This window comes from Stigmatopora argus, chromosome 3 (assembly GCF_051989625.1).
Source record: "Stigmatopora argus isolate UIUO_Sarg chromosome 3, RoL_Sarg_1.0, whole genome shotgun sequence".
In the NCBI taxonomy this organism is placed as follows: domain Eukaryota; kingdom Metazoa; phylum Chordata; class Actinopteri; order Syngnathiformes; family Syngnathidae; genus Stigmatopora; species Stigmatopora argus.
The window spans coordinates 10,963,488-10,978,093 of record NC_135389.1 but is presented as its reverse complement, the minus strand read 5'-3'; the positions used below and the strand labels follow the sequence as shown (position 1 = coordinate 10,978,093).

The 14,606-nt window shown below is 41.2% G+C and overlaps 1 protein-coding gene across 2 annotated transcripts in view; it reads right to left on the bottom strand.

The window, feature by feature from the left end:
* Window positions 1-14,606, bottom strand: part of hipk2 (homeodomain interacting protein kinase 2) — a 57,249-nt gene that overhangs the window by 39,607 nt on the left and 3,036 nt on the right. For both annotated transcript variants that reach the window (XM_077595962.1, XM_077595961.1), the window contains exon 2: window positions 1,292-2,441. In XM_077595962.1, coding sequence (XP_077452088.1) covers window positions 1,292-2,441 — 1,150 coding nt within the window. The remainder of the gene's footprint in view (window positions 1-1,291; window positions 2,442-14,606) is intronic.

Below are 14,606 nucleotides of genomic sequence, written 5' to 3'. Positions count from 1 at the left end.
ACGGAGCTGCAGATTGCAGCACTCATGCTCCTCCCATGCGCACCCCTCAGACATTGTCTTGCTTTTACCAAAGTGTTGTTAAGTGAGGCCACAGCTTTTGTTAGAACACGGGTAAAGACTTGAAATAAAAAGCGTAATTGTATGGGGGACCTAATTAAATGCGATGAATACACTTCAAGGCAGCCCGGTGAACACTCTACATTGCCACTAGATGTGAGTGTGAGCGTGATTGGTTTTCCGTGTTTTTGTGCACTGAGCCAGGAATTCAGGGGGGACCCCGCCTGGTGCCCGAAGTCAGCTGGGATAGGCTCCAGTACCCCTCGTGACCCTTGTGGTACAGAAAATGAATAAACGAATGAAAAAAAATACACTTTAGTTAGACATTCGTGCAAAGTGTACTCGGAAAAATAACAAAAAAGAAAATGTAAGATAGAATGAGCACTATCTTTACAGTCACAGAACAAGCACCTGGCATGCGCCTGTGGTAGTCTGAGTAGTCTTATTCATAAACTACATGAGTTAACTGTCGCTTCGACACATCTGTTATTTCTCGGCCTCAGCTGTGACACCACATCGAAACTGCGAACACATCTCAAGTGTCTCTTTGTGTGAACAGGAAAAAAGATTCATTCCTGGACACTGCCTCAGCTCAAACCAAAACACGGCTTTGCTTTGGTTAAATAGGAAGTGTATAAGGTACATAAAGGAAAGATCTTCCCAGTGAGTCATCTGGTTTTAATGCAGGGCCCACTGGTGTAGATTACAGGTACATATTACAGGAGAACTCGGGTTGACCCCCTCATCTTCATCTCAGGGGAAATGGGAGCCCACTACGGTGATGAGTCTCAAAGCCGAGGCCCACGGGGATAATAAGACCAGTGGGAAACAAAATGGGACCCTGATTGATACCTTTTTCAATGAGGCAGGATATTTTTGGATAGGATATTTTCCTTAATACCTCAATCATATCAAAGGATAGTTATCATTTTTTAACAATAATTGCTCAATTGAACACACAAACATCATCAGAAACAGTTGTGCATCAATATTTCCATTTTACAATGAAATATTAACAACTCAAAAAACAAAAGCAGAAGGATGGAAGGAATTCTGCTGCAGCAACTACAGTGAATGGCCAATAAATTAGCTTTGCTTTGAAAACCTCATTGTAGATACAAAACTAATAAAAACAGGATTGACAAAGACAGCTTTTGCTCCAATAAATCAATTAAGAACAAACTGAGGAACATTAATGGAATGCTGCTGCTTTTTTTACTGGTTGGTCTCTTACCTGTAGTATCTGGATTGGAGATAAGTAGAGCAGACAGCTTTGGAGACGTGGCTGGCTGAGCCAAAGTCAATGACTTTGACTCTATAGGGCTGCCGAGATGGATCTACAAGCATTATGTTTTCCGGCTTCAGGTCAGCGTGTATCAGACCCAGACTTTTCAGCTTCATTAATGCCGTTGCCACCTGCTGCAAAACTGGTCGGATGTATTTGAGAGGCAACGGGCTAAACTTGTTCTGCTTCAGGAAGTCGTAGAGGTTTTGCTCCAGCATTTCAAACACCAGGCACGTGTGGTTCTTATGCTGGAAGCACTCATAGGCCCTCACAAAGTTGAAATCATCTGCGCTCTCCGTGCTGAGACGCGCCAGGATGCTGACCTCAATCTGACCCTGCCTTGCATAAGACGGGTGGTTTTTCAGGATCTTGATTGCCACTATCTCATTGGTACCCCTCTTCCAGCACTTGACCACCTGCCCAAATGTTCCCCGCCCCAAGAATTCCAGTACTTCATAAGTGTTGGTCATGGAGCAGAGCACCTCATGCTGCACCAATTGGTAGTCGCCCTCATTGTTGGAGCTGCTGTTCTTGGACGTCGCCGTGGAGGCAGCGGTGGCGGCCGTCGCCACCGTGGCGCCGCTGGCTGCCCCGTTCTGGATCATTGGCTGACCGTGCTCCTCAATGATCTGCACACTGCTGTTGTTGTCGAGCTCCTCACTCTTACGTTTAAGCCCACATCGCTGGTAGGTGTCCAGGAGACTGACAGTGCTGCGACGAATGAGATTGTGAACCCCGGTGCCGCCACCACACCCTCCGCTGCTGTTACTGCCTCCACCTACGCTGCCCAGCAAAGAGCCAGGACCCCCAGAAGTGCTACTGGCTGAGGCGACCACAATGTGGGCCGCGCTTGCTGGGAAAATGAGTGCTTGCTCGTATGGCAAGGTGGAGCCGGCTACCTGCAGAGAGCTGTTGATTCCGAGGGGGCCGCTGATGGCCGACACGTTCTTGCTGCTGTTGTGGCTGTAGACTTTGCTGTGTGTGCCGTACCCTGTCATATCCCAGTTGCAACTCTGCTCCACCTTCAGTTTCTTCACGCTAAAGAAGGCACTTGATTGAAGAGTGTGAGGAGAGAACACTTGCACTTGTGAGGCCATACCTGTAACAAGCGGGCACAAGAGGGAGGGGCCAAAAAGGCAAAATGAGAGGTTAGGAATTTCAGCGTCTATGAAACATGAGTGGTAGCTTGAAGCTTTAAATAAAGACAGCTTGGGTCAGAGCAGGCCTTTAAAACGCTAAGCGTACATAGAGACGCATTACCATGTTAACATCATTAGCAGACTAAACACATGTATCAAATATCCTTTGAAAAAAAGTTTGATCACGCTATTTTACAATACATAAATCTTAAAATTGCCTATTGTGTAGAAATACACATATTGGCGAAAGGAGACTGGCAGTTTAGAAGATGCATTGTTTGCAAAAAAAATGTTTCCAATTTTCCCTGTACATAAAAGGTACCAAAAAGGAAAATAAAAGATCAGACACTTTCAAAATAACACATGACATGAGAAACTGAGACACAAACATGTATCATACATACAAACAGAGCTAAAGAAAAGTCCCAAGGAATTGCAATTTCCTCTTTTGCTCCACATGGCACCTGCATATATTGGGACACAGTAACGCACTTTGCGGGGAAAGACATTTTTGTTCAGAAAGCTAAAAGAACACCAGAAAGGAACTGAACTCTATCTCAACCACAGATCCTGAAGACAACAAAACAAAAGCAAAACTGCACAACTGTGCACTTAACTGTTGGGAACAAGATGCCTTAGAGTAAGCAAAAGCCTCTCCAAGCAAACAACTGCCCAAAAATAGTCACTTCTTTATCTCCCTTCCTTTGCAAACAGGCCTGTTTGTGGCATTGAAATGATTATCACAGCACACAGAAGATTATATGCAGCTCATAGTTATGCCGTACACTTTCAGTAAGGTCTATTGGTGGACTCTAAACAAAATAAGAGCTTCCACCTGGCTATGGCTACATACACACGTAATTAAGTTTCATTGCTGAGGAATTGACAGTAACTCTTTAGAGGAACCATACTTGTTAACATCAACTAAAATTCAGGCCACCCACATCACTAAAAGGCAGTTGAACATTTCCACAGAATTTGTTAGTTTTAAAAAGAAGCACAGAGTAGAAAACTTATCTCACGATGACTTATTGTCAGCTTGCCACGTTTTTGGCACTTAGGAGCTAAACCATACATTTCACATTACATTTAAGTATCAGTGAAAGCATGCATATTTATGGAATCTATTGTATGAACAGGAATTATGGGAAAGGTCTCATTGCTTTGTCCTGAGGGGCTTTTAGAATACATTCAGTAAAAAGCTGTCAGCCCTCTATTTGACATTGCTTCATTTATATTCTAGCAAACTCTTTTTGTTCCATATCCTGTGCTTCCCTCGGACATTGCTGCTATCTCTGCAGTCATCTGGTTTTAGTCCTAATGCTGATGGATTGGAACTGTAGTGCACGTTAGAGGATTTACAGTAAGCTTGACAAGTGTTACAGCTCATGTGGCACGTCCATGTGTCCGATATTACATTTTAAAGCTTGTTATATTCCTGTTGCTGCATGATCATCACGGCGTATTTTTGGTCCACCTACCAGAGTATGTTATGCAGGTATGGATTGTCTAGCATGGTAATGAAGAACGTCCGTGAGGCTATTAGGGGCAAGGCTGTCTGCTAATCACATAAGCTCGGAAGGCCAGATGTCACTTCTTGGATTACTAATTCCTGTGCCTGTACTTTTCTCTAAATATAATTTGAATGATGGGCTGCGTCATTCAGTGGCGTCAACTGAATGTGACTGAAAGCCAAACCGGATAATCACAAGCGCGGACACTAAGGGGGTGGGCGGCGGACACTGAGATTGCCAGTTCTCATTCTTGAAAATTTTAAACCAGCATAAAGGCGGAAATGTTTGACTTGATTTAGATGTAACACTGTGGTCAAAGAGTTCACTTGATATTGGCTGCAGGGTGCAAAGAACTGAAGGCCACACAAGTTCCTTTAAACTGGTTAAGAACAGGAATTAGAAGTGGATGCTTACAAATACAGACAAAAACAGATGTGTGTTTTTATGCATGTGTCCAGAAGTGTTTTTCCCCTCCTTCGGCCATGTACGTAAAGGTCCAAACAAAGTGCAGTGTTAAAGCCTATGAAGCACAAATAAGTGATTACATGAACCAACAGTAAGAGGTCTAATGGCTGGAATGTTATCTCATGACAACACACACAAAAGCAACAAAGTGACTAATTATACTTGTTTGGGTAAGCACAGCTCCCGAACCTCATGAAAAGTTCAGATCTGTTGATTATTTTGGAATTTGACCCATAGTGCTGTTAGAAGTAACCTTTGCTTAAAAATGGCTTCTTTCAGTGTATTGAGTTTTAACTTAAGTTAAGCATAAGCTGCTACACATTGACAAAGATAAAGCATGAACTATACCTAAACAAACAGACTGCAATTAAGGATTCTCGAGACTCATTTTCCACTGATTCTCCGGCAACATGTTGAAATGGTAATAGTTGATGTTTTCAAAAAGATTACGTCTCTGACAGGGCTGTTAATCTTCTTTTAGGAGGATCAGGGCAACATACCATGCGAGGGAAAACCTGAATTTGGGAGATGATGATTAGAATAATAATTATGCTATGACCTGCTTCTGTTAGCATAGTTTAATTCATTGTGTCATCTAAACACTAAACGATGGAGAATCATGTAAATACTCAATTTTAACTACAGAGACAGACACTTTGCTTCCCAACTTCAGGTTTTATCTGACCGTGCAAAGCTGTTTTTGTAAAATTGGTGTATAGTTCAAATCCATAACACAAAATATTATTCCCTGTAAATATGACTCATGCAGCAAGGGTTCTATGCTCTGCCTGCACCATATTGAAAAGGTGCAAAATGAGACAACATTCATCACCTAGGAGATTATCCAAAGAGAACAGACGTGTCGAGATTTTGACTGCATATATTTGGACAACTTGCAGAGGCCAGAGGTGTGGCAGAGGTGTGGGGCCACCAGATTTTAGTAGTCATTGATTTGACTTATTTCCATCCACAAAGAATTTTCTAATTAATATTGGATTTGAAGACTGTCATCCACTGATAGGTAAAGTAAAATAATTTGACATGTAGTAAGTTTATACTAAAATATTGGCACGATCGGTGAAGAGGCGGGTATTCTTACCTGTATGATTTTTAAATATCTTTTTATCTTTTAAAGTGGTATCAAAATCTTTTTTATAAAGTGCCGGGCTGGTATGATGCCATATAATTTAAGTAGATGATACAATTATCACCATGCTGCCTACATTGCCAATAAATACCAAATCGTTATCAAGAGAAGGGTTCGGTGCCATTACAGCCGCACCATTTAAGTTGAAACATGGCCATAGACATTTTGGCTGGAATTAACGCTGACAAAACTTCCAAGCTGCCTAAGACTTCATTAAAAACTGAGGATTTTATAGATGAAACAGGCTCAATCCTACGCTAAATACCAGTAGAAAAGAAGGATTTGAAAAGAATGTTTCTGTGTAACATCTCTCATCTTCACCGCTCATCGTAAGGTATGTTTTTCTGTAAAGTATAGCTGGCAGTCTTTTTAGACTGCCTGTCCTTTCAATCATTTCAATATTCTAGGTTGAAGTTGGCTCTTCTGCAGCATTTAATCAGTAAATAAAAATAAACTGATGTCAACTGTTGAGCATCATATTGTCCATATAGAGGAAACCAGTGCCAAATTCTGACTCTGCACAAGCGCCCTCACTTGCCTGTGGATATTATTGAACATCCTGTTTACTTTTTTAGCCCTCTCATGTCTTGCTTATTTATAGTGCAATGCATCATACAAGCTTGCAGCAAGATTCTGACATGCTGACTGCTGCTCCATCAGGCCGTGCGAGTTCTCTCAAATCTCTTAAAAGCCACAGAAAGGAGAGCAGATTCCTCTTGCAAAAGGACACCCGGCAAAGCAATTATACAATGTTGTAATAATGCTTGCAATAAACTTGACACTTGGTCAACTCTGTCCTGTCCTGTGTGCACTTCCCAAAAAAGAGAAAATGCATTAATCTGTAAACTATTACAAATCATTGTGGTGTTTTCTCACGCAAAGCGAGAATAAGTCCAAACACACACACACCTCTGGTATACAGTTTTTGGATATAATTTGAAGTCCACCTACACAGGAAATGTGGAAAGATAAGGCTACTGCAATTCTTTTTAGTGTGCCCATAAAACGCCTATCGTAAGAGAAAACATTTGATTTGTTTATAGTAGGAGGTCAGTTTAACTGATGGTCGTTGAGCTGCTGCGGCTGGATTTTTTTATTAGTCAGATCACACGTGTTGCAAATGTACAAAGAACAACACGTGACTTCTATCCTCTCAAATGGCCATAAAAAAGAACCAAAGAGAATTCAAGAAATGTGTCACTTGAACACTTGCTTTTAATTGGGAAGGTTCATCTTTGTTCGTTTGTCCATCCGGATCTCAGCAGACCACTTCCTGGTTGGTGGTGGATGACATAAAAAGTTACGACTGGCGGAAGGGACTACACTATTTTTGGTCCTGAGGTGGCAGGGAACAGCTTCTGTCTATTCGTTTACAACTTTGTGACTCCTGGAGTATAAGATAAAGTCAAGTCACAGCTATCAATTCCACAAATTTCATGGAATTTTAGGTGAATCAAAATAGCTTTTCCTTTGAAGATTGTATCTATGGTGAAACTTCTGCTGGTGGAGCACCAGAAACAAAAATATCAGCCCAAAGTGGTAAGCAGGAAGCAATAAACTTACATACTGTAGTTAAACATACCATGCACCTTTCCTGCTCAAGATTTACCAACACTTACACCAATCAAGCATTGCTGCAAACATTAAATGGTGTGTTGTCTTAATTACACTAGCTCTTTGGGCAGGGCCTCTAATAACCCATAACACTTATCATTTACAAAACATGAGAACCGACTCGCTATATCACACTTCCGCTCAGGATCAACATTAACAGCTGCACTTCAACACATGGAAAGGCACGAGTGGTTGACATCATGGGTGGAAGCATATAACAGAAAAAGAAAAGGCATTGAAAAGCGGTATGGCACATCATTTTGCGCAATATGAGCTGCTGAAAGACATAAGAGGTTATACTGTGAAAGTGAACAAAGACCGCGTGTTGGTTCCTGCAACGTGAAGTTTTAATAGGACAGCATTTCAAAGGCAATGACATGCAAGCAACGCCGCATACAATGATGCTGACAGCTTCACAAGGACACTCTTGCCAGCATATACAATCAATGGGAGCCACGTTTCCCTCTATTCCTTATGTTTACAGGACGAGTGGTCTATCGTAGGTTTAATTGGGGACAAAAATGGTACATTGAAAAAAGAAGAACTGGCCCATAGTAGCATGAATTGGGAACAAAAATGTACCAGTGAAGAAAGAAGATATGGAAGATTTATATTTTACTCTATGTTGGCTTTTATGTTGTTTTTCATTTACGGAACTTTGGAAAAGTCCATCCAAGCAAAGCGAGAAGTCTGGAGCCAGAACCTCAAATGGGAGGAAGAAATGCTGACCAATATTGCAACATGCTGCTCCTATGGTCAATTGTAGTTATTTTTTTCTGGATTGATATATTGATGAAAATGAAATTGAAATCAATCAAAACACAAAACACCAATCAACATCGTCATCGTTTAGACATGCCGAGTTATTAAAGATAGTGTACGTATTTTTCAGCTCTATAGTATCATTCTAAAGCCCCTATCAGTAGGAGAGAAAATTCCAACCCACAGTCTTGGTTTTCCTGACACTCCTCAAATGCATCACAAGCCGTTAGGTTTTTCAAGCGCTCCTCAACTGTGTGTCAGATCTGCATTAAATCACCATCCTAAAAAACACCCAAAGGGATTAATGGAAAGCTCCACCCCTTGGAAACCTCATGGTGATCCTTGACAAGTGAGGAACCGGTCCAACCTGAATAGAAACCACACGAGACAGCACCTTGGCTTCCTGTATTTCCAAAACAGAAAACTGACAAAGAACCATGTCGTAGAAGTGGCAAGGTTTAGTTCACAGCAAATTATTGGATCTGTCGCTCAGGTTCTCTCATGCTTAAAAGTGAGATATCTTCCAGAAAAGCCACCACATGTTGTATTACGAGAAATGCTGATTTTAGGAAAAAGAAATTACCATTTAAAGAGCCACACAACCACCCTGTGTCTCACATTAGAGCTTATACGGTTTATATGTCCCTGATGTGCTCTTCCGGGCCCTCCCTCCACCTCCCCACCGAATCAAATACGGAGTGGGGATGCTACACATGCCTTCCCAAGTGACAAGAGTATGTGATATTTCAGCAGAGGGCGTCAAGTGTTTCTTTGAGCTCCACCAAGATTACAAAACAAGATATTTGTGGTTACTTATGTGATTGGGTGGTCCTTGTATTTTCTGCCTCCTTAAAGCAAGTACCCCTCCATATGCGTGTAAATTACCTCATTTACTGACATTGATATCAATAAGTGGAGAATACATTTTCATTTGGCAGGTTGGGCATCTAGTTCAAATGGATTAGACATCTATCGCCATCAAGTGAACGAGTTAAATGACCACCGCCTTGCCTAAACATCCTCTTTTATAAACTCCCCTTTCTTCCATGCTGTCCATGTTGGCGTACCGTATCATTTCGACAGACACGTTCGCCAATCAATTTAGCCAGGCACATGTCCTTAATCCACATGACAGTGTCTCGTAGAACAAAGCATAGGCAATAAATAATGTTTGCAGACTACAATGATTCAGCCTGAGAAAACACTTCTTGAGTCCTTATAGGAAAAAAAACTTGCAGCCAAAGTCAGCCTTGTGGGTGGAAAATGCTTGTCTAAATAACTTAAACTGCATAATTTACAGAAAAATAACAAATCCATACATTTGATATAGGTCCATATGTGCAACTTTGGACCTCATGTGGTCACTTCTAGTTCAGCCCTTGGTAAAAGGTGCCGTTTCCCAAGATTGTTAGCATGATAGAACAGCGCTTTAAGAGACACAAGTTCCCACTTGCTGTCATCACGAACATTCTGATATATATTCATGATGATCATGATATGCACAGCCCTGCTTGATTCATTGCAGTTTACCATTAGACTTTTTTTGTGAATATACTTCTTACACAGTGAAATATTGCTGTGCTATGTGGGAGTAAGCCATTGCTTTGTTCCATCACAAAAGCATAGGAGATGCCAGATGTAGGAAAAAGACAGCCAAACGGAGGAAAGGGTCAACAACTCTGGTGACAGTCCCCCGCCTTAAAGCCCTCCACCTCTGACCTCTACCAGTGCTCCAGAGGCAGGAGAGAGGGGCTTCATCTCGCAATACCACTCCATTACTGACGTCTTTTTATTCCTGCGGACTTTTCAGCCTATGTCATTCCCCATCTCAGCGCCTCAATGTGTCATTGTGTCTCGGGTCAAACGCAACGAGGGGACCGGGGGTATTGGGTTGAACGGTTTGCCGAGCCATGCAGTCGACTCGCCTCAACGATCCTCCGACTTTGAAGTAAGAACTGGCTTGACAGCACAGTTTAGAGCTGCCATTAACATGCATCTTAGGTGATCCGATGCCACAAGGATAATAAAACAATAATAATAATACAAACCCACCTAGGTGAACTTGCGCAAGATGAGATGAAATCCAATAATGGGGTGCTGATATGGAGAAGAGTTCATGGCAAAATGAACCTGGGCAACACGTTGGAAGGAGACAATTTGGGCTTTTTCAGTATAGTGTGTCACCTTCTTTCGTGTGGCACGCGTTAAGAAAAGTAAATCTAAAGAGTAAATTAACTAGAGCCCTCACAGGATGAATGTATATAATAATATGACTTTCCTTTCTGTTAGGGATAACATGCAAACAATTTCATCTTTTAGATCTTTTTGATTAGAAGGGATTTAATGCACAAGACCAGGGCAAAATCCAAATACAACTGCATACCAAAGAAACAAATGATGTTTGTTAAACAAGAAGCGCCACACTTAAATAACACCACACTTAACGGCTGTTTCTGAACATGTGTTTTACTGCTGCAACATTATTCACACTCAGATTATGCTACCAATTAATGAAAACACAACACAACTCAACAAAGCAAGATTGAAGCAATTGGCACTGTGGGTCTGTGCTATCATAAATGAGACAAGGAGTAGCCTGAGCCCCCTGGTACTACTGACAGACACAGTGTCTGTTGCTTTGGGCAGTAATGGACTTGAATGTTTGTCTGAGCTTTGAAGTTCTTTGGTTATTAACCCATCATGGCGCTGTACCTGTAACCATCTGTGAAACGGCCATAGCTGCACCAGCCCCCTCCTCTTCCTTCAGAGAGGGAACCACAATCAGCAGTGGGGCTTGGCCAAACATATGGAAGATCTAGCTGTTTTAGTATCTTTTTTCCAGTTATTTGTTCCTTGAAAATAAAAGTCTATTTGAGTGCTAATTAAAAACTTAAAATGGAACTATTGCCATTGGGGAATAGATGTCAAATCCATTTTAACTGGAAGACCTGGCAATGAATACCAACTGCCTGCCATTTCAAAAGAAGCCCAGTTCTCGTAAAAGGCAGTGAATGCCTTAATTGAATTAGTTTTATACAAAACATAATTTTCTTTTTTCCATCTTCTAACAACATTCCATATCCTTCTAAGGGGTGTGGCATAATTTTCCAATGAATTCTCTCAACTCTGGTTTGTTTCTATGTGAAACTTGTATTGCACTGAAAAACTTTTACCTGAACCTGCATCGGCTTTGCTCTTTGTTGCAAATTAGTCAACATCAGACGGCCTGGTGGTCGAGTGATTGGCGTGTCGGCCTCACAGTTCTGGATCGACAGATTGTTCCTAGGTTGGCCCTCACTGTATGGAGCTTGCATGTTCTGCCCGGGCATGTGTGGGTTTTTTCCAGGTACTGCGGTTTCCTCCCACACCCCAAAAACATGCAAGGCTGGATGTAGACTCTAAATTCCCCCTATTATTGAGTGTGTGACTGTGAATGGTTATCCATTTCCTGGTGCCCTGCGATTGCCTACCCATCGATTAAGGTTGTTCCTCACCTCTGGCCCAAAGTCAGTGGGGATAGGCTCCAGCACCCCCCGTGACCCTTGTTAGAATAGGCTGATCAGAAAATGAATGAATGAATGAATGAATAAATTAATTAAAATGTTCCTGCTGGGATGAAGAATAAAAATAAAAGATTAAAAAAAGACAAAAAGAGCGATGTCTGACCCTTTCAATAATGTTGGACTAAATGAAAGAATTGGTTCTTTATCTTAATTTTCAACAATATGACAAGACACTTAAATGGGAAAGGCTTAACATTCTGGTGCGAGTTGAAGCCAGCACCTGTCTTTCAGAGAAGGGCATGAAAAATGGATAGCCAAGAAAAACAAAAGGGATTATGAATTGGCACAATGCATACCAAAATTCAAGTTGACGTCTGGGGGATTAGCGATGGAACAAAGCAATGCGGACAACCCAATGGTCGACGATGAAGGAAAGTTAATGGGCACGATTAAGGATAGCAGAGAAGCTTATCAAACTGACACATGTGCACACAAACTACTTGTGCCGTACAATGTGGCAATCGGGCTGCTGCACACAGGCACCATGAGTGCTGGCCAGTGGCTTCTTAGTTTATCAACAAACAGAGCAGGATGGAGGCACCGATAATATATAAGTGTAGGGGGTGGGTTAGCCTAACATCGCCTATATGTTAGAATTGAGAGGCTCACTGGCAAACTCATCATGCAACAAGTACTATTTAGAGGTGTGCAACATGTTATTGAAACCCTGAAAATGTCACCATTATGAGACGGTAAAATATGTCAATCCCATTTGATCTGAAAAGGCTGACAATACAGTTAAAATAGATTGGATGTCCACCGACCCTCAATGGCAATCAATGAGTGAATGAAAAACAATTGTCAAAGGCGAAAATTGTGGCGACAGCAAAGAATGGATCTTTCTATTTCCCAACACACTACAATATCATTTTTAATGGTGTATTGTGTAGCACTGAAGACATACAAGCTACAAATCCGATAATGCAGCTCAACAGCTGCCGTAGCGAGATGTTATCCAATTATGCCACAGCTCAACGTACAAGCAGCTCCAATGCTGTGGATGTTTGAAAGCACATGAAAATGAAGAAAACAATTACTGTAGAACACCTACAGTCCAATCTGAGAACAGCACAGAATGTACCCCAAAGCTAAATAAATTTGATACCCTAATATTTGATCATGTTCGTTTCAGGTTTGCGAACTTTTAGTTTCACCCACCTCCATATTTATCCCAATAGGTCCTAAAGTGGGCTTTGAGTTTCAATCTTCTGTATGACTGAGTTTGAGAACCTCTGCGTAATTGTTACCTAGTGGGCCCAACAAAAGGTTGTATTCACTCACTTTCATGAGGTAGCATGTAACTCTTTGTTTGAACTGTGGCTCATATCAAAGCACAGGATGTGTCAGACCATACAGATCATAGCTAATTATACCATTGAGCCGTTACTGACGGTATCACATTCAGAGTCAAAGAACAACATTCATCAGATATATCCTCTCTTAACTTTCCTGGTGCCTGAACTACAAAGGCATACATTTCTAAGGGGAAGGGGATTGCCTGGTAAACAGAAAATAGTTCCTAAATGGTACAAGTCCATCTGAAAACAAAGTACACACAAGTAAATGTAAGCAATCCATATGTAATCATCATTTTTCCAGTGAACACAAAACAAATTAACTCATAAATGTGTTATTACTTGCTATCATGCATTGCTAAGCAAATTTCCACTTTTTGAAAACTGTGTTCATGGTCACACAATTAGGTACATATGCAAAATTTTAATTAGAAGCTGTCATAATTATATCAGTTTTTCTTGATAACTGAAGTGTGAGAAAATATTTCATTGATCTCGCAAACCCTCCTTTTCTTATTAAAATGTATACTTTTTGTTCATTTATACTAGCATCTGGTATGATGTCCAACCTGCCTCTCTTTACTGGGTTCTATTACTTTTACGCTGTGCCAGAAGCAGCTGTTCCAGAGTGACACCACGCATCAACAACAGCACAAAAGGAGAAAATGGGGCCTTCAAAACACTCACTCTTCTACTTTGATCTAAATGAAGTGTCAGCAACTGATGTGGTCGAGACAGCCACGCTTTCAGAGGTCTGCAAAATGTTTCAGGAGCACTAAAATGTAGACTGAAGTGACTACAGAGAGCATAGGGATCATAAAAAACCTAAAGTATTTCAAGCCGATGTTAAAAGTCACAGAAAGAGTCCGAATAAAGTTTCCGTTTAAGTACTACATGTAAACAGCGATAAGTTGAACCTTTTGAAATTATCACTGCTCATATTTAAGATTGGACTTCCTGGTGTCTTTGCTGCAGTCTGACCTCATCTGTTTCCCAAAACCTCCCGAAAACTATTTTGAGAGTGCTCAACCATTAGAATACATACACAGAATTGCAAAGAAATGTGCAAATGTGGTAAACGGACTTCCTTACTTCTATAACCTTTTTACTGTCGCGGCACTCAAAGTGCGTTGATACGATATAATCATTCACCTACTGATGACACACCATCAGGAGCAATACGGGGTTCAGTAACTTGCTCACATAGCATACTTAGACGAGGTCACCACGGTGGGGAACGACTACTCTACCACAGAACCACGACACCCCATCTTCTATTGACTGTTTAGAACAAATCAGTAGTAGCACGAAGAATGGTTTATACCTTATCAACTACTATACTGTACAATTTCAATATTTCTGACAAGGCCACGTACTGAAAAGTCAACAGGTCACCAAGCAGACCAAAACAGCACATGAAAGCACAAAGAGATTAGGTGAACAAAATTGTAAAAACACAGAGGACCCTTTTCTATTCTGCGTCGATGTATCTGGTAAGGAAGAATAAGAAATCTGATTAAACACCTTTGGGATAGACTTGTAAAAACATCAAAATAATGGTTGAACACACAAAAACAAGCACAAAATCTTTCCCAGAAGAGTGTAAACACAACTTCAAAGCATATTACTTACTACAAAGTATAGCAATATTTTTCTCCCACTTTGACTCCCTGTTCCCGTAACGACCAGGTGACTTCTGTTCCGGGCAAGCTATTTTGTTGTATTACGTCCCTAAGGACTGAACATACCAGCCTGAAAGACTGGG